At 40.3% G+C, this 26,004-nt stretch overlaps 1 protein-coding gene across 1 annotated transcript in view; it reads right to left on the minus strand.

Annotated features, from left to right (window-relative positions):
• Positions 1 to 3,138: 3,138 nt before the first annotated feature.
• Positions 3,139 to 26,004, minus strand: part of LOC111197090 (uncharacterized) — a 35,424-nt gene continuing 12,558 nt past the window's right edge. The window contains exons 3-5 of the mRNA XM_049472376.1: positions 7,622 to 10,831; positions 3,356 to 5,218; positions 3,139 to 3,143 (exon numbers count right to left, since the gene is read on the minus strand). Coding sequence (XP_049328333.1) covers positions 3,139 to 3,143; positions 3,356 to 5,218; positions 7,622 to 10,831 — 5,078 coding nt within the window. The remainder of the gene's footprint in view (positions 3,144 to 3,355; positions 5,219 to 7,621; positions 10,832 to 26,004) is intronic.

Below are 26,004 nucleotides of genomic sequence, written 5' to 3' on the forward strand. Positions count from 1 at the left end.
TTGGGTTCAGAAGATGTTGCCTCCATTAATGTAGTTGACGCTTTTTCATGTATGGAGCCTTCTGCACTTGTTAATTTTGTTGTTTCTGCATTTGAATCAATAGTGGTTGGAGATAGAGGAAGTGTAGTGTGGTCCAGGGAAGCTGTTTCTTTACTTGATATGATGTGTAGGTCAGGGTTAGTGGTTACAGCAATTTTAGGACTTGTGGATGCAGGGGTTTGGAGAGTGACACCATTTGATGGATTTGATGATGAAACCATGGTTGTTGGCAGTGACTCTGTGGGTGTAGGCGAGGATGTCTGGACTGTTGTTAGTGTTGAATCTAAATCGGAAGTAATGGTTGGATGGGAGTGTAAAGTGTCTGTAGGTGTTACAGTTGAAGATAAGGGTAATATATTTACTTCTGTTGGTGGAAAAGGGGACCTGGTTGTAACCCAGTCAGTTGCTGCTGGGCTGTTGGATTCAGTAGTCGACACATTTGGAGTACCAGATTCTTCAGACATGGATGTAGCTGTGACCTGAACTCCAGTAGAATATATTCCAGTACCAGCTGAAGAATCATTTGAGTTTCTATTAATGCTTGAATTTGAGTGAATTAGTCTTCTGCTTGTAGATATTGTAGGATCATTAGTTTCACTTGTAGAAGGTGGAACAGTGGGGATCAACATTGATTGGGCCAAAGTATCAGGTTTTGTGGTTGTCTCGAAATCTTGAATGGTGGGTTTGTTGGCTGTGGATGGTGTGATGTTGTTGACTGGTTTATTTGATTGAAAATGTGCAGAGCTGCTAGAACCTGTGGGTTTAGGTGATGTTTTAGTCGTGAAAGTCATACTTGATGACTCAAGACTTTGGTCAGTATTTGAAGTGATGCTATCAGAGTCGGCATTTGGAGTCTGGGTTACAGAAGGATTTAGGGCTGGAGAACTTTGGACACTTTTGGTATTTGCATTACTGTTGGTAGGAGAACTTGTAATAGAGTCGACTGATAAATTGGATGGAGATGCTGAGGTACTATCAGACAGAGGTTCCGATTTTCCTTTAGAGGTTACTACTGATAAGCTTGAATGTGTTGTCATTTGGGTGGTCTCCAGTGTATTGATGGTCATTCCTGTTTGACTTTTTGTCTGGTTGGGTTCAGAAGATGTTGCACCAGTAAATTGTGGGAATTCCTCACTCTGGTTGATGGATAAAGAGTCTGAGGTGATTGTAGAGAAAGACCTAACATCTCCAGACATGGATGTAGCTGTGACCTGAACTTCAGTAGAATAGATTCCAGTACCAGCTGAAGAATCAGCTGAGTTTCTATAAATGCTTGAATCTGATGTAATTAGACTTGTGCTTGTAGATATTGTAGGATCATCTGTTTCACTTGTAGAAGGTGTAAAAGTAGTGATCAAAATTGATTGATCCAATGTTATAAGTTCTGTGGTTGTCTCAAAATCTTGAATGGTGGGTTTGTTGGCTGTGGATGATGTATTGTTGTTGACTGGTGATTCTATAGATGTTTCAGTTGGAATGTTTGGCAGTTCTTTGCTGGAGTCAGTCGACATAAAAGTTGTTTGAGACGATTTGATTGATTGTGACGTGAGGAAATTGCCTGCATTTGATTGAAAATGTTCAGAGCTGCTAGATCCTGTGGGTTTAGGTTCTGTTTTGGTCGTGAAGGTCATACTTGATGAATCAAGAATCTGGTCAGTATTTAAAGTGATGTTATCAGAGACTGCATTTAAAGTGTGGGTTACAGAAGAATTTAGGACTGAAGAACTTTGGACACTTTGGGCATTTGCAGTACTGATAGTAGGAGAACTTGTAATAGAGTCGACTGATAAATTAAATGATGATACTAAGGTACTATCAGTTAGAGGTTCAGATTTTCCATTAGAGGTTACTCCTGATAAGCTTAAATGTGTTGTCAATTGATTGGTCTCCAGTGTATTAATGGCCACGCTGCTTTGACTTTTTGTCTGGTTGGGTTCAGAAGATGTTGCCTCCATTAATGTAGTTGATGCTTTTTCATGTATGGAGCCCTCTGCACTTGTTAATTTTGATGTTTCTGCATTTGTATCAATAGTTGTTGGAGATAGAGGAAGTGTAGTGTGGTCCAGTGAAGACGTTTCTTTACTTAATATGGTGTGTAGCTCAGGGTTAGTGGTTTCAGCACTTTTAGGAGTTGTGGATGCAGCGGTTTGGAGAGTGACACCATTTGATGGATTTGATGATGAAACCATGGTTGTTGGCAGTGACTCTGTGGGTGTAGGCGAGGATGTCTGGACTGTTGTTAGTGTTGAATCTGAATCGGAAGTAATGGTTGGATGGGAGTGTAAAGTGTCTGTAGGTGTTACAGTTGAAGATAAGGGTGATATATTTGCTTCTGTTGGTGGAAAAGGGGACCTGGTTGTAAACCAGTCAGATGCTGCTGGGCTGTTGGATTCAGTAGTCGACACATTTGGAGTACCAGATTCTTCAGACATGGATGTAGCTGTGACCTGAACTTCAGTAGAATATATTCCAGTACCAGCTGAAGAATCATTTGAGTTTCTATAATTGCTTGAATTTGAGTGAATTAGTCCTCTGCTTGTAGATATTGTAGGATCATCTGTTTTACTTGTAGAAGGTGGAAAAGTGGGGATCAACATTGATTGGGCCAATGTTTCAGGTTCTGTGGTTGTTTTAAAATCTTGAATGGTGGGTTTGTTGGCTGTGGATGGTGTGATGTTGTTGACTGGTTTATTTGACTGAAAATGTTCAGACCTGCTAGAGCCTGTGGGTTTAGGTGATGTTTTAGTTGTGAAAGTCATGCTTGATGAATCAAGACTTTGGTCAGTATTTGAAGTGACGCTATCAGAGTCTGCATATGGAGTCTGGGTTACAGAAGGATTTAGGGCTGGAGAACTTTGGACACTTTGGGTACTTGCATTACTGTGGGTAGGAGAACTTGTAATAGAGTCGACTGATAAATTGGATGGAGATGCTGAGGTACTATCAGACAGAGGTTCAGATTTTCCTTTAGAGGTTACTACTGATAAGCTTGAATGTGTTGTCATTTGGGTGGTCTCCAGTGTATTGATGGTCATTCCTGTTTGACTTTTTGTCTGGTTGGGTTCAGAAGATGTTGCACCAGAAAATTGTGAGGATTCCTCACTCTGGTTGATGGTTAAAGAGACTGAGGTGATTGTAGAGAAAGATTTAGGTTCAGGTGTGGGTTTAGGTTCTGCTTTGGTCGTGAAAGTCATACTTGCTGAATCAAGACTCTGGTCAGTATTTGAAGTGATGCTATCAGAGTCTGCATATGGAGTCTGGGTTACAGAAGAATTTAGGGATGGAGAACTTTGGACACTTTGGGTATTTGCATTACTGTTGGTAGGAGAACTTGTAATAGAGTCGACTGATAAATTAGATGAAGATGCTGAGGTAGTATCAGTTAGAGGTTCAGATTTTCCATTAGAGGTTACTCCTGATGGGCTTGAATGTGTTGTCATTTGGGTGGTCTCCAGTGTATTGATGGTCACGCCTGTTTGACTTTTTGTCTGGTTGGGTTCAGAAGATGTTGCACCAGTAAATTGTGGGAATTCCTCACTCTGGTTGATGGATAAAGAGTCCGAGGTGATTGTAGAGAAAGACCTAACATCTCCAGACATGGATGTAGCTGTGACCTGAACTTCAGTAGAATAGATTCCAGTACCAGCTGAAGAATCAGCTGAGTTTCTATAAATGCTTGAATCTGATGTAATTAGACTTGTGCTTGTAGATATTGTAGGATCATCTGTTTCGCTTGTAGAAGGTGTAAAAGTAGTGATCAAAATTGATTGATCCAATGTTATAAGTTCTGTGGTTGTCTCAAAATCTTGAATTGTGTGTTTGTTGGCTGTGGATGATGTATTGTTGTTGACTGGTGATTCTATAGATGTTTCAGTTGGAATGTTTGGCAGTTCTTTGCTGGAGTCAGTCGACATAAAAGTTGTTTGAGACGATTTGATTGATTGTGACGTGAGGAAATTGCCTGTATTTGATTGAAAATGTTCAGAGCTGCTAGATCCTGTGGGTTTAGGTTCTGTCTTGGTCGTGAAGGTCATACTTGATGAATCAAGAATCTGGTCAGTATTTAAAGTGATGTTATCAGAGACTGCATTTAAAGTGTGGGTTACAGAAGGATTTAGGACTGAAGAACTTTGGACACTTTGGGCATTTGCAGTACTGATAGTAGGAGAACTTGTAATAGAGTCGACTGATAAATTAAATGATGATACTAAGGTACTATCAGTTAGAGGTTCAGATTTTCCATTAGAGGTTACTCCTGATAAGCTTAAATGTGTTGTCAATTGATTGGTCTCCAGTGTATTAATGGCCACGCTGCTTTGACTTTTTGTCTGGTTGGGTTCAGAAGATGTTGCCTCCATTAATGTAGTTGATGCTTTTTCATGTATGGAGCCTTCTGCACTTGTTAATTTTGATGTTTCTGCATTTGTATCAATAGTTGTTGGAGATAGAGGAAGTGTAGTGTGGTCCAGTGAAGACGTTTCTTTACTTAATATGGTGTGTAGCTCAGGGTTAGTGGTTTCAGCACTTTTAGGAGTTGTGGATGCAGCGGTTTGGAGAGTGACACCATTTGATGGATTTGATGATGAAACCATGGTTGTTGGCAGTGACTCTGTGGGTGTAGGCGAGGATGTCTGGACTGTTGTTAGTGTTGAATCTGAATCGGAAGTAATGGTTGGATGGGAGTGTAAAGTGTCTGTAGGTGTTACAGTTGAAGATAAGGGTGATATATTTGCTTCTGTTGGTGGAAAAGGGGACCTGGTTGTAAACCAGTCAGATGCTGCTGGGCTGTTGGATTCAGTAGTCGACACACTTGGAGTACCAGATTCTTCAGACATGGATGTAGCTGTGACCTGAACTTCAGTAGAATATATTCCAGTACCAGCTGAAGAATCATTTGAGTTTCTATAAATGCTTGAATTTGAGTGAATTAGTCCTCTGCTTGTAGATATTGTAGGATCATCTGTTTTACTTGTAGAAGGTGGAAAAGTGGGGATCAACATTGATTGGGCCAATGTTTCAGGTTCTGTGGTTGTTTTAAAATCTTGATTGGTGGGTTTGTTGGCTGTGGATGGTGTGATGTTGTTGACTGGTTTATTTGACTGAAAATGTTCGGACCTGCTAGAGCCTGTGGGTTTAGGTGATGTTTTAGTTGTGAAAGTCATGCTTGATGAATCAAGACCTTGGTCAGTATTTGAAGTGACGCTATCAGAGTCTGCATATGGCGTCTGGGTTACAGAAGGATTTAGGGCTGGAGAACTTTGGACACTTTGGGTACTTGCATTACTGTGGGTAGGAGAACTTGTAATAGAGTCGACTGATAAATTGGATGGAGATGCTGAGGTACTATCAGACAGAGGTTCCGATTTTCCTTTAGAGGTTACTACTGATAAGCTTGAATGTGTTGTCATTTGGGTGGTCTCCAGTGTATTAATGGTCATTCCTGTTTGACTTTTTGTCTGGTTGGGTTCAGAAGATGTTGCACCAGAAAATTGTGAGGATTCCTCACTCTGGTTCATGGTTAAAGAGTCTGAGGTGATTGTAGAGAAAGATTTAGGTTCAGGTGTGGGTTTAGGTTCTGTTTTGGTCGTGAAGGTCATACTTGATGAATCAAGAATCTGGTCAGTATTTAAAGTGATGTTATCAGAGACTGCATTTAAAGTGTGGGTTACAGAAGGATTTAGGACTGAAGAACTTTGGACACTTTGGGCATTTGCAGTACTGATAGTAGGAGAACTTGTAATAGAGTTGACTGATAAATTAAATGATGATACTAAGGTACTATCAGTTAGAGGTTCAGATTTTCCATTAGAGGTTACTCCTGATGGGCTTGAATGTGTTGTCATTTGGGTGGTCTCCAGTGTATTGATGGTCACGCCTGTTTGACTTTTTGTCTGGTTGGGTTCAGAAGATGTTGCACCAGTAAATTGTGGGAATTCCTCACTCTGGTTGATGGATAAAGAGTCCGAGGTGATTGTAGAGAAAGACCTAACATCTCCAGACATGGATGTAGCTGTGACCTGAACTTCAGTAGAATAGATTCCAGTACCAGCTGAAGAATCAGCTGAGTTTCTATAAATGCTTGAATCTGATGTAATTAGACTTGTGCTTGTAGATATTGTAGGATCATCTGTTTCACTTGTAGAAGGTGTAAAAGTAGTGATCAAAATTGATTGATCCAATGTTATAAGTTCTGTGGTTGTCTCAAAATCTTGAATTGTGTGTTTGTTGGCTGTGGATGATGTATTGTTGTTGACTGGTGATTCTATAGATGTTTCAGTTGGAATGTTTGGCAGTTCTTTGCTGGAGTCAGTCGACATAAAAGTTGTTTGAGACGATTTGATTGATTGTGACGTGAGGAAATTGCCTGCATTTGATTGAAAATGTTCAGAGCTGCTAGATCCTGTGGGTTTAGGTTCTGTCTTAGTCGTGAAGGTCATACTTGATGAATCAAGAATCTGGTCAGTATTTAAAGTGATGTTATCAGAGACTGCATTTAAAGTGTGGGTTACAGAAGGATTTAGGACTGAAGAACTTTGGACACTTTGGGCATTTGCAGTACTGATAGTAGGAGAACTTGTAATAGAGTCGACTGATAAATTAAATGATGATACTAAGGTACTATCAGTTAGAGGTTCAGATTTTCCATTAGAGGTTACTCCTGATAAGCTTAAATGTGTTGTCAATTGATTGGTCTCCAGTGTATTAATGGCCACGCTGCTTTGACTTTTTGTCTGGTTGGGTTCAGAAGATGTTGCCTCCATTAATGTAGTTGATGCTTTTTCATGTATGGAGCCTTCTGCACTTGTTAATTTTGATGTTTCTGCATTTGTATCAATAGTTGTTGGAGATAGAGGAAGTGTAGTGTGGTCCAGTGAAGACGTTTCTTTACTTAATATGGTGTGTAGCTCAGGGTTAGTGGTTTCAGCACTTTTAGGAGTTGTGGATGCAGCGGTTTGGAGAGTGACACCATTTGATGGATTTGATGATGAAACCATGGTTGTTGGCAGTGACTCTGTGGGTGTAGGCGAGGATGTCTGGACTGTTGTTAGTGTTGAATCTGAATCGGAAGTAATGGTTGGATGGGAGTGTAAAGTGTCTGTAGGTGTTACAGTTGAAGATAAGGGTGATATATTTGCTTCTGTTGGTGGAAAAGGGGACCTGGTTGTAAACCAGTCAGATGCTGCTGGGCTGTTGGATTCAGTAGTCGACACATTTGGAGTACCAGATTCTTCAGACATGGATGTAGCTGTGACCTGAACTTCAGTAGAATATATTCCAGTACCAGCTGAAGAATCATTTGAGTTTCTATAATTGCTTGAATTTGAGTGAATTAGTCCTCTGCTTGTAGATATTGTAGGATCATCTGTTTTACTTGTAGAAGGTGGAAAAGTGGGGATCAACATTGATTGGGCCAATGTTTCAGGTTCTGTGGTTGTTTTAAAATCTTGAATGGTGGGTTTGTTGGCTGTGGATGGTGTGATGTTGTTGACTGGTTTATTTGACTGAAAATGTTCGGACCTGCTAGAGCCTGTGGGTTTAGGTGATGTTTTAGTTGTGAAAGTCATACTTGATGAATCAAGACTTTGGTCAGTATTTGAAGTGACGCTATCAGAGTCTGCATTTGGAGTCTGGGTTACAGAAGGATTTAGGGCTGGAGAACTTTGAACACTTTGGGCATTTGCAGTACTGTTGTTAAGAGAACTTGTAATAGAGTCGACTGATAAATTGGATGGAGATGCTGAGGTACTATCAGACAGAGGTTCAGATTTTCCTTTAGAGGTTACTACTGATAAGCTTGAATGTGTTGTCATTTGGGTGGTCTCCAGTGTATTGATGGTCATTCCTGTTTGACTTTTTGTCTGGTTGGGTTCAGAAGATGTTGCACCAGAAAATTGTGAGGATTCCTCACTCTGGTCCATGGTTAAAGAGTCTGAGGTGATTGTAGAGAAAGATTTAGGTTCAGGTGTGGGTTTAGGTTCTGTTTTGGTTGTGAAAGTCATACTTGCTGAATCAAGACTCTGGTCAGTATTTGAAGTGATGCTATCAGAGTCTGCATATGGAGTCTGGGTTACAGAAGAATTTAGGGATGGAGAACTTTGGACACTTTGGGTATTTGCATTACTGTTGGTAGGAGAACTTGTAATGGAGTCGACTGATAAATTAGATGAAGATGCTGAGGTACTATCAGTTAGAGGTTCAGATTTTCCATTAGAGGTTACTCCTGATGGGCTTGAATGTGTTGTCATTTGGGTGGTCTCCAGTGTATTGATGGTCACGCCTGTTTGACTTTTTGTCTGGTTGGGTTCAGAAGATGTTGCCTCCATTATTGTAGTTGACGCTTTTTCATGTATGGAGCCTTCTGCACTTGTTAATTTTGTTGTTTCTGCATTTGAATCAATAGTTGTTGGAGATAGAGGAAGTGTAGTGTGGTCCAGTGAAGATGTTTCTTTACTTGATATGGTGTGTAGCTCAGGGTTAGTGGTTTCAGCACTTTTAGGAGTTGTGGATGCAGCGGTTTGGAGAGTGACACCATTTGATGGATTTGATGATGAAACCATGGTTGTTGGCAGTGACTCTGTGGGTGTAGGCGAGGATGTCTGGACTGTTGTTAGTGTTGAATCTGAATCGGAAGTAATGGTTGGATGGGAGTGTAAAGTGTCTGTAGGTGTTACAGTTGAAGATAAGGGTGATATATTTGCTTCTGTTGGTGGAAAAGGGGACCTGGTTGTAAACCAGTCAGTTGCTGCTGGACTGTTGGATTCAGTAGTCGACACATTTGGAGTACCAGATTCTTCAGACATGGATGTAGCTGTGACCTGAACTTCAGTAGAATATATTCCAGTACCAGCTGAAGAATCATTTGAGTTTCTATAAATGCTTGAATTTGAGTGAATTAGTCCTCTGCTTGTAGATATTGTAGGATCATCTGTTTTACTTGTAGAAGGTGGAAAAGTGGGGATCAACATTGATTGGGCCAATGTTTCAGGTTCTGTGGTTGTTTTAAAATCTTGAATGGTGGGTTTGTTGGCTGTGGATGGTGTGATGTTGTTGACTGGTTTATTTGACTGAAAATGTTCGGACCTTTTGTCTGGAGAACCTTGAACACTTTTGGTATTTGCAGTACTGTTGGTAAGAGAACTTGTAATAGAGTCGACTGATAAATTAGATGAAGATGCTGAGGTACTATCAGTTAGAGGCTCGGATTTTCCTTTAGAGGTTACTCCTGATAAGCTTGAATGTGTTGTCATTTGGGCGGTCTCCAGTGTATTGATGGTCTCCCCTGTTTGACTTCTTGTCTGATTGGGTTCAGAAGATGTTGCACCAGTAAATTGTTGGGATTCCTCACTCTGGTTGATGGATAAAGAGTCCAAGGTGATTGTAGAGAAAGTCTTAACATCTCCAGATATGGATGTAGCTGTGACCTGAACTTCAGTAGAATAGATTCCAGTACCAGCTGAAGAATCAGTTGAATTTGTGGTTGTGGTTGTATATATTGTAGGATCATCTGTTTCACTGGTAGAAGCTGCAAGAGTTGTGGTCAGCACTGATTGGGCCAATGTTTCAGGTTCTGTGGTTGTCTCAAAATCTTGAATGGTGGGTTTGCTGTCTGTGAATAAAGTGTTGTAACTGACTGATTCTATAGATGGTTTAAGGTCAATGTCTGGTAGATTTGTGTTTATTATTGGTGGATATGATGCTATGATTGAATTTAATGTGACAGGGCTTTTGTTAGAACTATTGCCTTTTGAGTCAGAGTTGCCATTTTTTGTGGACATTAGTTTTGGTTGAGCTGTGAGTCCCAATATTGAAACAGGATTGAAGTCAGTGGTTGAAATATATGGGTTTTTGCCTTCCTGGGAAATTGATGCTTCTGAATTTGTAGGTGGGCTTGCGAGAGATGTGTCTAAGGTAGTGGGAACAGGTGAAGGATCAGATTCCATTCGCTGGTATGCAGACTTGTCTACTTGTTGAAGACGTGCTGTTGTAAAGGGTGTTGGATTGTTTATTTTATTAGTGATTGCTGGTGGTTTGGATTGTAAATTTATCTGATTAATCAGGTTATTTTGTGGAGCTGGCCTGGAAGACTTGGCACTGAGGTCTGAAGCTGACATTGCTGATAATGCTGAGATGTTCTCGGTTATGTCCTCTGAAATTGTAAATGAAGCATCGCCTGAAGAACTGGCTGTAATTTTGATGTTCTTTGAAGTGTTGGCGTTACCCTGGTATGGGTTAGGTGATGATGTGTGGTTACTCTGTAGGATGGGTATAAATTCTGTTCTAGAAGTTCTAGAGGTTTCAGAAGTGAATGGTAATTCTAATGTAATATTTTGAGATGAATTCTCTTGATGTGTTTGGAGTCCTGCTGATGTGACAAAACTTTCATTTCTACTATTTGAAGACGTGTATTTATCTGTAGCTATTGAAATGTTAGTTGAAGTTGAGGTTAGTACAGTAGCAGATGATGCACTGCGGGCAGCTGTAATCAGTGAATTGTCTGTCTGTGTCTCTGAGACTGTGGATGTATCCATGTGTTCGGATCTCTGCAATGTGATTTGAGTGTGTGCTTTAGGAACTGTAGTGATGGTTGACTCTGTTGAAATCTTAATGACCTTTAAGGATCCAGTCTTATCTTTGGTCTGAGGAGTTATAGCTGTGTCTGTGCCAGAGAACAGATGATCAGTGGAAACATCTGGGGCTGTTAAGTAAGTAGTAGATATTGATGGTTCTCCAGCGATGCCAGGGATGTTTAAAGTCTTGATGTCTGCGATCAAGCAAGATGATTGCCATATAACTGCAAAAATAAAATGTTTAGATGAGGATTAAGATTAAGAATAACTGAGATTATGAAAATGCTGATATACAGGTTACATTAATAGTAGTATATTAAGAGCATATTAAAGCATGTTTACTCTGATTCTTTGCAGGAGGAAGCTATTTCACAAGTACGAAGATAACCTGCGAATTATTGCCTTTCACAATAATTACAATATTGACTTATGACATACAATATATAAATAAACTTTTTATTTTGCTGTTTTATAAGAATGCATAATAAGCACTACATTAACAACAGAAACAAATTATACATCTTCCGTACTTTAAATTATTACAATAAAAGATATTAATAAAATGTCATTGTCCTTGGGTCTGTTATGCTATTGTTACATCAGTGAAGTTAAGATGTCTTAAAATTACTATAATAGCATTTATCTTAATTATCTTATAGGACAATACATTGTCCAAACACAAATAGTTATTCTGAAAGGCCATCCTGTGCAAAAACACTGCAACCCATGGTAATTCATCTTAATTTATAACGGAATTGGTTCATTGTCTTATTCCAACCCTACTATAGGAGCATCACTGTCCATTTTCTAAAGCAATTAGTTAATTAACAAGCAGTTTCAGAGGTGCAGGCATGAGCTAAAGCAGGGAAACCCTTACACAGTGCAGAGCAGCACCAGATTGAACAAACTCTCATACCTACACTTGGCACTTTATTATTGGGCTGTAATGATAAACAGAACACAAAAGCAGTATGTGAGACCTATTGGTTTATACTGTGATCCATCACACCTACACACGTCCCGCCCCCACACTCCAGCAAGAACATAGCAGACGTATGTTGTCTAGTATGAAGATGATCCGTGCAGAGACTCAAGAGAACTTGAGACAAACGTCTTCTTTAAAGCTTCTTTAATATACTTACATTCTTCTAAAATACATCCATTTACAATCAGCATATATGCAGCTGAAACAAGAAGCCTAGTGCTTCCCAAATCTGAAGTCAAAAACGTTCAGAAAGCGGAGACACAGCTGTTTACTAATGTGAAATGTTAGCAGAAAAATATAAAATATCAAAAGTAATGAAGAATAATAAGCCCCTTTTGGCTGGTTTTTAAATTATTAAGGTAGTTATTAAATTATTGGGCAATTTCTGAGTTTTTAAGGCCAGCTCAGGTAATCATGTTAGCTTTTTAACTGGATAGCCAGCTAAGCTAACTAAACGTATTATTGGCTAAATGTATTGCAGATCTAAAGCAGTTTTCTGTTTTTTTTTTTATTTTCTGTAATTTAAAAGGGTGGATAAGTTAATTTGGCTACAAATGAGTAAGAGTAAGTTGTTTACAGCATTACATTAGTTTTTGCATTATTTAACTATATTACTTTAAGGCATATACTGTATATAGCTGGACAGAGCATCGTCTCTCAAAAGTGAAGTCACCACAGGTCGGGCGCCCCCTGCTGTTCGGCTGCAGAAAGCTGTGTAACTCCACCCATCCCCATAGGTTTCAATGGCAAAACAGACAACTTTTAATCACGTTTTTTCTAATATGCTGTAATTCTACCTCCATTATTTAAATGCAACAGCTAGTGTAACCTCTGCTTATATTGTCAAATTTTTATATTCCCACAGAATTCGGTTTTTAAAACTTTATTCGGCTCTATTCAAAAAAGGTGTGGTTATGGTAAAAAGGCTGCACTCAGGGGCGGGGTTATTTAAATGAGTAGGCCGTCTCTCCACAGCCTTTCTCCCTCCTCTGGACTCTACTGCGCAGACTCTGGTCTCTGAATCGCCAAAATGGCGGAAGATTTTGGCTTCATTTTCATTGAATGAATGGGAACGGCGACACCGCGTCCATCTTTATATACAGTCTATGCTTTAAGGTGGATAGCTAACATGGCTAGCTAACTTAGTTTAGTTTGTCTTAGTTGTCCAGCTATCTGTCATACTAATGTGGCGATGACCTCTGTTTAACAGTAGTGCTGGTGACTGGCCAAACTGTATTTTCAAAAGTAAATATACAGTTTTTTTTTCTTTTTTGAGGTAAAAAATCTATAAATAAGTAAAGAACGAAAAACAAAAACAGAACCACAGATTTCTCATCTTTATACCACATCAGTATCATTAGGCAAATATGTATTATTCAAAACTAATAACAAATAAGTATTTAATTTAGTAGTATTAAAAAATATTTTTAAAAAGTCTTATGGATCACGTAGGTTGGTTTAGGACAGGGGTGGGCAATTAATTTTCCCAAGGGGTCACAGGTCAGAGGATCTGCACCTGGATTTGTTGAACTTCATCCCTGAGAATGTTTGTTCACATATGTAGGTAGATCCGAAGAGAACCAACATCCTCTGAGTATGCCTTCTTATGTTTGGAAAGTTTTTCTCTTTGAAAGAAGAATAAAATTTCGGCAGTGACACTGACTTAAACTGTCAGACTGCAGATCAATGAGTTCAACCTGAACATCACTGGGTGCATTATCAATGCTGCATGTAAAAGGAGAAGAAATCATTTGCATTTCACTCTCAACTGATTTAAAGTCTTGAAATCTTCTTAAAAACTCACAATGCAGTGCCTCTAACATGGATGAATACCTGTGGAGGAGATCAGCAGATGGTGTGACTTCTTTTAGTGTTGGCATGTGAGTGAGAACATTGCCCTCCAAATGGCTTGAAAGAAACTTCAGCTTTCTCATGAAAGCAGTCACCAAGCTGTACATTTCGTGTGCAAAGAGGCCCTTGCCCTGCAGTTTGGTATTTAGTTCATTTATTAGTGCAGTCACATCTACACCAAAAGCCAGATCTGCTATCCAGCCTGTATCTGTGAGCTCTGGGATGTCTTTGCCTTTCTTTTCACAAAACTCCTAAATCTGTGTTTTCAAGTCCCGTACTCTTTTCAGCACCTTGCCAATGCTGAGCCATCTTATTTACAACATCAACAACAAGTTCCATTTTAGTCCTAGCTTCTCCATGGATGCATTTACCTCTGTGAACAAACCACTCCAGGTCGTAGTTCCTTTCATTGACCGCATAGCTGCCAGCTCCTCCGTCATCTCGAAGTTTTTTGTTATTCCACGTATAAAGATAAGTAACTGCGCTGTATCGTGGACATCACAGCTCTCGTCCAAAGCCAAAGAAAAAAAGTTTAAATTATCCGCTTTGTTTTGCAGCTGAACCTTCAAATTTCCCGCGATTTCCTCAAGCCATCTTGTTACGGTTCACCTGGAGATGGGCACATTTGCAAACGCTTCTTTTTTCAGGACAAATAAGAGCTCCACCAAGCATTCCTTGACGAACTCCCCTTCAGAGAATGGCTTACTGTTTCTTGCAATTTTGTGAGATATTACTAAGCTGGTCCTGATGGCTGCATTCCTGGATGTGTGGAGCTTTGTAAAAAATCCTTGCTGCCTTGCAGTTTCGCTAGCAAGTTTTTAGATGCGCATGCCCGCTCTACGTCAGTCAAGTTCTTGTAGTTCTCTGTGTGCTTACTGTTGTAATGACAGTTTAAATTGTAATCCTTCAACACAGCTATCTCTTCTTCACAAACTAAGCACACTGTTTTACCTTTGACATCAGTAAATAAATATTTAGAAGTCCATGTCTTGTTAAAAACTCTGCATTCAGTGTCAGTCTTCCTTTTTTTAACATTAGTGGATATATCGCAAGCAAAGAGCTATTCTAAACCTGTCCATCACAGTTGAGTGAAGTGCGCTGACCGTGCGCTGACGCGAAAAAAAAAAAAAAAAACACAAAAACAAATAGGTTGGCTTCAAAATAAAAGACTTTAGGCTGTATTTCGTGCATCTATCACAGTGTAAGGTGTCGTAGTTGCAGATTTTTTTCCCTTCTGATTTACTAACAGTCTCACGCGGGCCAGTCAGAGAAAGTCAGCGGGCCGTATGTGGCCCGTGGGCCATACAATGCCCAGGTCTGGTTTAGGGTGTATCAGTGTGTCTTTCCAATCGTAACAACGGGAAAAGTACACCTTGAGCAGCATAGGTATATTCCTAAACTCCTAAGACAGCAATGAGCGTTACAGTGCATCTTGCACTAGTCCACCAATGTTTCATTTTACTTGTTTTATTATTTTAATTTGTCTTAATTTTACTGGTTCAATTTGGTTTTATCACAAATAAATTTGCTTACATTACGCTTATTTATAGGTTCACTTGTATGCAATGAACCCTCAAAGATTTTAATTACTAAATAAACCTGATCATAATATAGTGTCTTATTTGTTTCATATTATGCTGCCTTTTATTGTTTTGTTGCTGTTTTTTTATTCTGTGCTATTCTATTTTTGTTACACCTTAGCCTGTGTCTGTCCTGTGTCTTTCCTTTTTTGGTTCCTTCCTGCTCCTGTCCTCTGTTCTCTTGTTTTGTTTACCTGTCATGTTTCCCAGCCATGTGCTACTGTGTTTTGGTCCTGTCTCTGCCTTAGCCCCGCCTTGTCATCTGTAACCCCTCCTGTCTCATTTGTAACTCCGCCCCCCTCATTACCTCCACAGGCGTCCCTAGTGTGTGCCTGTGTATAAATACCCCATGTGCTCCTTTGTTCTGTGTCGCGCTTTTTGGTTCATGCTGTCCTGTGAAGTCATGTCTAGATGTTCATCTGTGTTATTGTGTACAGAGTTCCAGGTTTGCTTTATGTAGTTTGTTTCTTGGTGCCAAAAAACTTTAAGCTTTGAAGTATTCACTCCATAACACTTTAATGCCAACTGGCATAGGTGGTTTATTGTGTCCAATAAGAAATAATTTTTTTTTCCTAAAATATCAATATAAATTTTCATGAATCATTGGACTTGTAAATATGTTATTTAAATTTGACAGCACCTATCATTTTTAGGTGGGACTGAACCTGAAAATTGTTCTTAGGAAGTTATGAATATGTTTGAATTCTATTATGTTATGAACAAATGTAAATACTGCAGGTTAAGGATTACTTTTTGTGATATTTAACACAGTTTTAGTTGGAATCAGACGGGCCTATTTAATAAACTGTAGAACTGATCCCCTGGGATTTTTAGCACAGTGCTCTCTCAGGTTTATATCCAGTAAGCAGAAGTTCTGCAGGAGAAATGCAATTCTGCAATTTTTGGTGAGAGTTTAATAAAGAATGGACTGACTGGTTGTAAACTAATAGAAAGGCTTCTATAACTCTGAAGACAACTACTCTGTATAATTGTAATGAGCAGAAAAGCCTCTCAGCATGTCCAACCCTTTAAATATTAAGGTGAATGAGCTTCAACAGCAGATGACCATGTCACATGCTAGTGCTCTCAGCCAAGAACAGAAGGCTGCAGTGAACACAGGGTTAACAACACTGTACAGCTGAATCTTTCACCAACAGCATGAATATGTAAACCCACCCTGCCCTGTGTCTAAGTGGTTGTAGGTGGTGTAGGAAATGTTTTCCTCACTGACTTTGTAGTTGATAATAATAATAATACCAATCAGTCACTACTTCAGTACCGCAGTGTGTGGAACTTCCCTGTTCCCTGTATTAATTCCTTCTCGTACTGGTGTAGGTCGGAATTTCCTGGAGAGCATGGTGTATGTGTGTTTGAATAATGACTTGTTGATATTAAACACTATACTCCAGATTATAGAAAGATGCAGGCCCGTAACACAAGCTCAAAGCATTAAAAACAAACACAATCAACCACAATCTGGTTGAAGGTGAGGAACTACACTGAGAACCATGATGGTAAACAGCTGTTTAAATTAATGGTTAGTTAAAGTGTAATTTCTTTAAATAAAGTTTACGACTGTAAATAACATTCAACAAATTAAAAACAATTCAATTCAGTGTCCTAGATAAAAATCAGGTTCAAGACTAAACTGTGCTTGTAGCTGGTCTTCGATGGTCAGGGTGGTTGTAAAGTTGGTAATCCAGACAAAAACATGCTGGTAAGCTAATTGGCTCTAGGTCTTGCTGGTCAAAATGTTTGGTTAAATTTGGTACTAGTTGCCTATTTTGTTCAAAAACAAGAAGGTTTGTTATGTTAGATCTTTCGGTGCATCAGTGGTCAATTGAAATAGATTACATCCACAGTGATAATAAATGTGCAGAGTAAATAATTTAACATACTCAGTCAGTTAGAGGGTTTAAAACATCCACCCAAACGTTCATACATCTGCTCCTAATATTAAGTAGAAGGGAAACCAAGAGCAGAACATCCTGACTGAGAAAAATGGATTGGTTCTAAAGCTACAGTAAAGCGTAGGTTCATCCGGTGTGACACCCGTTCTTGGAGCACTGGGTTAGTGGTTGCTGTACATAGTTGTAAATAAGGTTAAATAGTCTGTTGGAATGCTGGGTTAGTGGCAGTGATGGTATAGTTACTTTGAAAAAGTAATCCGATTACTGATTACTCCTTTAAAAAGTAACTTAGTTACTTTATGGATTACTTGGTTTTAAAAGTAACTAAGTTACTTTACAAGTTACTTTATTAGTTATTTTCAGCAGCTGCAGACACCACCTCCCGCCGCCTTAACATAAACATTATAACCAGTTTTGCCAATACTCCCTTTATTGGAAAATGCATTTTTAACAGCAACAATTTATCTCTATTAAGTTGAACTATTTCCTAAAAAAATACGTTTTTTTTATATAAAAAAAAAAATTATCATAAATATTTTTTTTTTATAAAAAATAAAATATGGTCATTCTTGATTTTACTAAACATAAATACTTGTTTTTATAAAAAAATATATAAAATAAAGAAAGTCTTTCTTGACCTGACATATTTAACACTGTAAAACTGAACATTGAACTTGTTCTCTGCAGGGCAGCAAGGAGTGGTTTTATAAAACAGAACTGTGTATATGGTCTAGACCAGGGATCACATATTTGCAGACTGCGGTCCGGGTCCGGACCCAGACGTTGTCCAATATGGACCCATACCGGACCCAACTACTGAGAAGGATTTAATTCTGACAGCGTTCATTTAAAGCACCGGAACTTTTCTTGTCTTTACGGTATACGCGCAGTGAACTTCCAATCACGTGTGGTGTAAAATCTTTAAATGCTCTCCTCTGCCAATCAAATTTGTGGCAGACCGCAAAAAAAAATGCTTTAATAAAGAGATAGGGCGCCGAGAACCGGCGAAAAACGAAAACGGGCGGAAACTAAAGACACGCCGAGCGCGAGAGAGAGAGAGAGAGACAGAGGAGAAAGCGAGACGCGTGTGATTGGGGAAGAGCGGAGGGGGAATGGGTAAGGGAGCGGTGTGTGTGTGTGGAGGAGATGAGGTGGAGAGAGAGAGAGAGTAACGCACAGTGACTTAAATAAGTGACTTTAATCTGATTACTGGATTGGAAATAGTAACGCGTTAGATTACTCGTTACTGAAAAAAAGGGTCAGATTAGACTAAGTAACGCGTTACTGACATCACTGTTTAGTGGTTAGCTGTGCTGTAAATTAGGTTAAATAGGCTGAGGAATGCTAGGCTAGTGGTTAGCTGTGCTGTAAATAGCTGTAAATAAGGTTAAATAGTCTGTTGTAATGCTGGGTTAGTGGTTAGCTGTGCTGTAAATTAAGTTAAATAGGCTGAGGAATGCTAGGCTAGTGGTTAGCTGTGCTGTAAATAGCTGTAAATAAGGTTAAATAGTCTGTTGGAATGCTGGGTTAGTGGTTAGCTGTGTTGCATGTAACTGTAAATAAGGTTAAATAGTCTGTTGGAATGCTGGGTTAGTGGTTAGCTGTGTTGTATGTAACTGTAAACAAGGTTAAATAGTCTGTTGGAATGCTGGGTTAGTGGTTAGCTGTGCTGTAAATTAGGTTAAATAGGCTGAGGAATGCTAGGCTAGTGGTTAGCTGTGTTGTAAATAGCTGTAAATAAGGTTAAATAGTCTGTTGGAATGCTGGGTTAGTGGTTAGCTGTGCTGTAAATTAAGTTAAATAGGCTGAGGAATGCTAGGCTAGTGGTTAGCTGTGCTGTAAATAGCTGTAAATAAGGTTAAATAGTCTGTTGGAATGCTGGGTTAGTGGTTAGCTGTGTTGCATGTAACTGTAAATAAGGTTAAATAGTCTGTTGGAATGCTGGGTAAGTGGTTAGCTGTGTTGTATATAGCCGTAAGTAAGGTTAAATAGTCTGTTTTGTAGCCCAATTTGCTAGTTGACGGGATCACTTAAGTGAGCTAGGGTGGACCAGAGTCTAGGTTCGGATAGAGGAGTTGAAATAAATGGACACAATGAGTTACAAGAGCCACAGATATGGTATGAGATTGAAATGTATTTAAATTAAACAACAACAAATAACAAGTAAGCCGGCATTCAAAGTATATAGAAAATGTCTAGTAAATGTCAATGTCCATTGTTGGGTGCACCTTCAAAGTAACAAATAAAAGAAATGGAGAATGGGCATTAAGGCAAGGTCCTACCCCTCTGATGAAATCCAGGAAAAGATGAAAAAAAAGTATGTTGTAGGTGAATCCGTTCCTACCACAAACATCAGCGTTTGCAACAGTGAAATCAACAGCTTGTCTTCCTCAAAGGTGTGGCACTTGGGTCAGGAACTGAATTTGGGTGGCTCGCCATCTCCCCAGAAGGGAGAGAATCCAGGATCCAGGTACTTTCAGGGTCTCTCAAAAACCTAGCCAAATTAAACAGAAAAGGATCAAATAATCCTCACAATTATCAGTTTTGGACCTCTGCTGCTGGAAAGCACCATGAACACCATATAATTTAGGGTTTAGGCTGTATTTTTTCCCCAGCTATCCAACTATCTCCTAAGCTCCACACCACCATTTTGTTCTGGCTGTTTCTCCTCTAGTTTTCCACTTACTTCTAGAAGAAAGGCGGGATCAAGCCTTACTGCTCCAATAGGATGCTAGCTCTGTCTGGGTTAACCAATGAGCTTCAACTCCAATGAAATGGTTTTATATTACTGGATATCGGTGCAATTTTTTAATTACAGAAAAATAATACATAAATCATGAGCTTATTTTTTCTCTCTGGATAACAATCTTTTTTAATATGTATATTTCAGATTTTTTAAAGAGAAGTATTTCAAGTTGCGCATGAAACATTTAGATGTTATTTATTTGAATATTTATTAACCCATTTTTCTATGGGGTTACACCCTCCCCCTCTAAAGATCATGCACGTCTCGTTGCATGGAACAAGGCTGCTCAGTAATAGGCACATTCATTTTAGGCAGGGTGGACAACCAGGGATCATCACTACTACCTTCTAATGATTCAAGAAGAGCAGTGTTTAGACCTTGTAATAAGGATTTAACTACTGTAATCAAGGGATTTCCTAATTTGGGATAATCAAGTCTCCGAGGAGGTTCACGATGCTGGATGGATTTCCGCACTGGTTGGTTCATTCCTGCTTTAACATCAGTCTGTTGGATTTCTGACTGCTCTTCAATTACATGCCTTGTTTCTTCTCTAGGAATCGTGTCTGAGAAAAGAAGATTCCGCTTCATGTAAGTTTAGATCATCCAAATTGGCTAGGCTTTCAGATTCCACATCAGGTAAACATGACACTTTCTCTCTTTCAGGTAAGCCTGAAGCAGGTAAGACTGACTTTTTCTTTTTCACAGGTGAACTTGGAACAGGTAAGTCTGATTCTTTTTCTTTTCCAGGTGGGTTTTGCTGTTTATCTGACTTATCACAGAAAGTCTCAGAAGAAGATTTTGGTAAACTTTCAGTCAGGGAATGTTGAGGTAAGTTGGATCCCAATGATTGTAGATCTGGACCAATTGTTTGAGGTACTGGCCCTGAATTCTGGCAACCAGAGTTAACTTTTATCACATCATGGATCTCAAAAGACTGTCTCTCTCTCATGATGGGTGGATGTTGTATGAGTAATACTCATCATCATCATCATCAGAATTGGAATTCTCTGCTTGAGCTGGGCAATTTCTTGTTCGTGGTCTGTGAGGCTTAATGACAGGCTCAGAACTTCCTTTTTCACCTTCTGGAAGGAAACCACATGGGAGTAGAAGGTCCCTGTGGAGTGTTCGCACTGTCCCATTCCCTTTCTCAGGTTTCAGAGAGTAAACTGGTAAATCCCCCATGCGCTTGGTGATGACATAGACAGTAGACTCCCAGCGATCTGCAAGCTTGTGCTTGTTTCTCAGGCAGAGATTACGCACTAAGACCCGGTCACCTACGTGCAAGGTTGATTCACGAACAGTCTTGTCAAATCTCCTCTTGTTCTTTTCAGCCACTTTGCATGCGTTTTCAATTGCAATTTGGTAACTTTCTTCAAGGTGGCTCTTCAAACTCCTAACATATTGTGAATGTCATTGATGCTGTTTGTCTGTCACTGGAAGTCCAAAGGCTATGTCTATAGGTAACCTTGGCTGTCTGCCGAACATCAGCTCATATGGGGAAAAACCCGTAACATCATTTTTTGTGCAATTATAGGCATGTGTGAGTGGTTTCACATACTCACGCCAACATGTCTTCTCTTTGTCTTTCAAGGTTCCCAGCATACTAAGGAGGGTTCTGTTATATCTCTCCACAGGATTTCCTCTGGGGTGGTAAGGGCTAGTTCTGAGCACAATTCTTTTATCATGTGGGATTCAAAATCTCTTCCCTGGTCACTATGGAGTTTCTCTGGGAATCCATAATGAACCAAGAAATGTTCCCACAGAGTTTTTGCCACAGTACTTGCTTTTTGGTTTCTGGTTGGAATAGCAACTGTGTATTTTGGAAAATGATCTGTTATGACAAGTATGTCTTTGGTGTTTCGACTATCAGGTTCTATTGAGAGAAAATCCATGCAGACCAATTCCATTGGACCACTGGTCTGAATGTTTACGAGAGGGGCAGCCTTCTCTGGCTGAGCCTTACGGCGGACACATCTCACACGTTTTTACCTTCCTTTCTACATCTGCCGCCATCCTTGGCCAATAAAATCGATGCCTCACCAAGTCAAGCGTACGCTCAATACCTAAATGACCCATCTCATCATGGAGACTGCTGAGTACCACGGGTCTGAGGATCTCAGGAAGTACAAGCTGGAGCTCAGGTTTCTCTTTACAAATGCGTCTACGATAGAGCAAATCATCTTGAAGCTCCAGTCGCTTCCACTCCCTGAAAAGTATTTGAAGAGGTGGGGAATCAGCTTCGAAATCTGCAGGTGGGTGGTCTTTGATTGCCTTTTGGTGAATGACTTGGCTGATGATAGGATCATCTCTTTGCATTTGAACCAGATCACTGTGGCTAAACTTTGGCACAGGTGATAGACCACTACCTGAATTCTCCTCATCAAAAACAGCAGGAATGGCAGCTGATGATATTGCCAGGGACTCTACCAGGCCAAAATAGGGCACATGCTCTTGACCATGGACCAGTTGTCTTTGACATGATGCCTTGACAGTATTTGCCCCAAAGAACTGCGGTCCAGTATCATGTGTAGATGCCATTATGCGTGACTTGAACTGATCAATCCGTTCATCTTCTTCTTTGGAGACAATGTCCTCCTTGGTTTCACCATGAGGTCTTCTGGATAGTCCATCTGCATCCATGTTCTGTTTACCAGCCCGATATCTGATGCTGAAGTTGTATGTGGATAGTGCAGCCAGCCAGCGGTGGCTTGCCGCGTCCAGCTTCGCTGTGGTAAGTATGTAAGTTAGAGGATTGTTATCTGTGACAACAATGAATGTGTTCCTATACAGGTAATCATGGAATTTTTCAGTTATGGCCCACTTAAGGGCCAAAAACTCCAATTTATGGGCTGGATGCCGAGATTCGCTTCGGGACAGGCCTCTGCTCCCATATGCAATCACCTGCATTTTCCCATCATGTTCCTGATAAAAGGCTGCTCCTAAGCCTGTTGTACTGGCATCTGTATGCAAAACGTATGGCAATTTGGGATTTGCATAGCCAAGAACTGGGCAGTTGTCAGTCTTTCAATGATAGTTTTAAAAGCTGTCTCACAAGGTGGACTCCAGCGAACCCCAAAAGGCTCTTTTGGGTTCAAATATTTTACCTCACTCTGTTTGGTTTTGCACATTTTGCGACGAGGTGGGTAGCCGGCAGTAAGATTGGTGAGTGGCTTGACAATCTTTGAATAGTCCCTCACAAATCTTCGGTAGTACCCCGTAAATCCTAAGAAGGACTGGAGCTCTCTCAAAGTCTGGGGTCTTGGCCAGGTTTTTAAAGCTTGGACTTTTCCAGGATCAGTCTGTATACCATCTTTGGAGACAATATGTCCCAAATATCGGACAGAAGTCTGAAAGAACCGACACTTGTCAGGTGAAAGTTTTAGGCCATAATCTCTAAGTCGGCTCAGGACATGAAGTAGACGAGACTCATGCTGTTCCAAGGAGCTTGAAAATACAATCAGATCGTCCAAAAAAACAAGTACCTCTTTCAGGTTGATGTCCCTCATGCACTTCTCCATAACTCTTTGGAAAGTACTTGGAGCATTGGTGACTCCTTGAGGCATACGATTAAATTCGTAAAAGCCTAGTGGGCAGACAAAGGCGGTTTTTGGTTTGTCTTCTTCATTCATCTCTATTTGGTAATAGCCTGATTTTAAGTCCATTACCGAAAACCACTGCGATCCAGCAAGAGCTGAGAATGACTCCTCCAAATTTGGCAAGGCGTATGCATCTTTGATAGTTTGCAAGTTTAATTTTCGGTAATCGACACACAGACGCACATCACCGTTCTTCTTCCTCACCACCACAATAGGCGATGAAAATGGAGATTCAGATTCCCTGATTACGCCTGCATCCAAAAGAGTTTGGAGATGCTTTTTCACTGCTTCAAAGTCATAAGGGTGAATGGGGGGAGATTTTTGTTTGAATGAAGTCTCATCCTTAAGCTTTATGTGATGCTTGATTTTAGTTGTTCGGCCAAAATTGAGATCATGGTGAGAGAAAACATTAGAAAAACTGTTTAACTTCTGGATTATTCTTTGTTTCCACTCCTCAGAAAGGGGTGAGCTACTGAAGTCAAACTTTAAGATGTGCGTTCTGTCTGCTACCGGTTGCTCCATACAACTGCCAGGAGAGCACTGATCATCAACAGTCCCAGATGTGGAATTCAGTGTGACACACTGAGGAACAGCCAGCTCAGCGACTACACAATTGAGGGGAAGCACAATGTCATGGTGAGTCTCATTCCTAAGAAGCACTGGTACTTTACTGAACCTTTCAGGTGGTACAGATATAAGGCAGCAGTCTACAAACACACCGCCAGGAAGGGACGAGTTGGTTGGCTGTTCTAATAAGGCACATTGTTCCCTGCTAGCTGCTTTAGCATACACAGAACCTTCTATTAAGACCTTTTGGTTTGCTGGAAGAACCTCTGGTACCTGGCCCCTGAGCTTTACCAAGCCAATTTTCCCGTTAATTGCCTGTTTTTTCCGGATCCCTAAGGTTTGTAGAACCTGTTTGTACCCATAGCTTAGAAATTTTGAGCTAGGACCAGAATTGTCATAACACTGCTCATACAAAGGATCAAGAGTATTAGTACCAATTAGCAATGGTATGCCATTCAGCCGAAGATCAGGAACAATTAATGCAAGAGTGGAGATTTCAGGCTCTGATTTGAAGAAGTCTTTGGAAAATTTTACACTGACCTCCACATATCCCAAGTATGGGATGACTTGTCCATTTGCTCCCTCTACCTCAAGAATTTCAGCAATAGGGTGTATGGGGTTGTCAGACAAGTGACTCTTATAGAAAGAAAAAGCCAATGTAGTTACCTGTGAGCCTGTATCGAGCAAGCAATTGCATTTCACACCGTCTACAATTACATTAGCGGTGCATCTGTTGCCTACAAGTCGATCTGGCAGTGTTGCATGGCTAGTTACCCCATGATTCAAGCTTATCACGTTTCTCTTTTGTGTAGCAATGGCACTTGGTTGGTTCTTGGCCCCTGTCTGTCCCTCAACAGAAACCCGTTCTAGTTTAAATTGGGTGGGTTAGGACGTCTGTGGTTGAGCTCCCATGCATGTTGTTTTTCTCTGAGTGACCTTTTCTTAGCTTCAACCAGAGCAGGATTAGAGTCATTACTGCAAGTAGATGCGATATGGCCATCCTCACCACATCTGAAACAGTACCACGGTTCAGGTTTTGTTGCTGCTGCTGTGACTTGCCTCGGTTCATTCTTTTCGGTCTCAACTTTAGCCTTGGAATGCAGCAGTTTGTCTTTTCTTGATTCCCTTCTAGATGACTCTGAGCTACTAGCTTTAAGCTTCATCTGCTTTTTGAGGTCATCAGTTGTGGTATTAGAGGTTTTATCAGATGCAGCAAGTAAGTCAAAGCCATCCACAACTGGCACATGTGTGGTTTGTAAATGTGAGTGGACCTTTGTTTTGGTTAGTCCCAGGTGCTGTTTCATTCTTGTGGTCTTGTTGGCTTGCTTGGCCTCTTCAGTACGAAGAAGTAAAAGTAGCTCAGCAAAAGGAGGTTTATTTTTTCGCTGCTCCAGCTGAAGACTACTGATTAAATTGCCATCCCAGCATCCCCTGCAGAACTGCTTGAGTAGCTGTTTTTCAGCATCACATGAAGGAATACCTTCTCTCCTCACAACAGAGTTCAATGCGGTATGCAACTGTTGCAAGAAATCAGAAGCCCTCTCACCAATGTTCTGATTGGTGTTCAAGAAGCGAGCAAAAAGCTCATCTCCATCTTCTACTGTGGCATAAGCAGAGTCAAGTAGTTTCAAGTAAGCAGTGGGCGAGGCTCTTGGGCCTAAGGATTTGACAATGTTTATTGCTGGGGTGAAACACTCTCCATTATCTTCCTCACAATTTGTGTCTCTGAAATTGTGGGATCATTCAAGCAAAACTCCACACTGCTGCGCCATGCTTCATAGTCCACCTCAAAAGCAGGACGAGGAACTCTTCCAGAGAAAGGCTTTAACTTGCCAATGGAACTGGTCTGATTTACAACCTCACCACTCTTAACAGTGTGTTCCACGATGACACGCTGGACCTCAGGAGGGCTGAGTTGATCTGCAGGTAAGGGACAGGATTGCAAATTCCCCATGGTAAGAAAGGGAGATTTCGGAACATTTTGCTGAGACTCTACACCATCTGAACCATCTACACAGGTATCAGCTTGTGAAAAGTGCTGTTCAGGACTTATGGGAGGAGTGTCACATTCTTTAAGGCCTTCATGTGCACCTTGTTCAAATGAATCTCCAATCCGGGCTAACTCCTCTCTTAAGACATCTTGAAATAGTCTTCCACTTCTC

The sequence above is a fragment of the Astyanax mexicanus genome, chromosome 25 (genome assembly GCF_023375975.1).
Source record: "Astyanax mexicanus isolate ESR-SI-001 chromosome 25, AstMex3_surface, whole genome shotgun sequence".
Lineage (NCBI taxonomy): Eukaryota > Metazoa > Chordata > Actinopteri > Characiformes > Acestrorhamphidae > Astyanax > Astyanax mexicanus.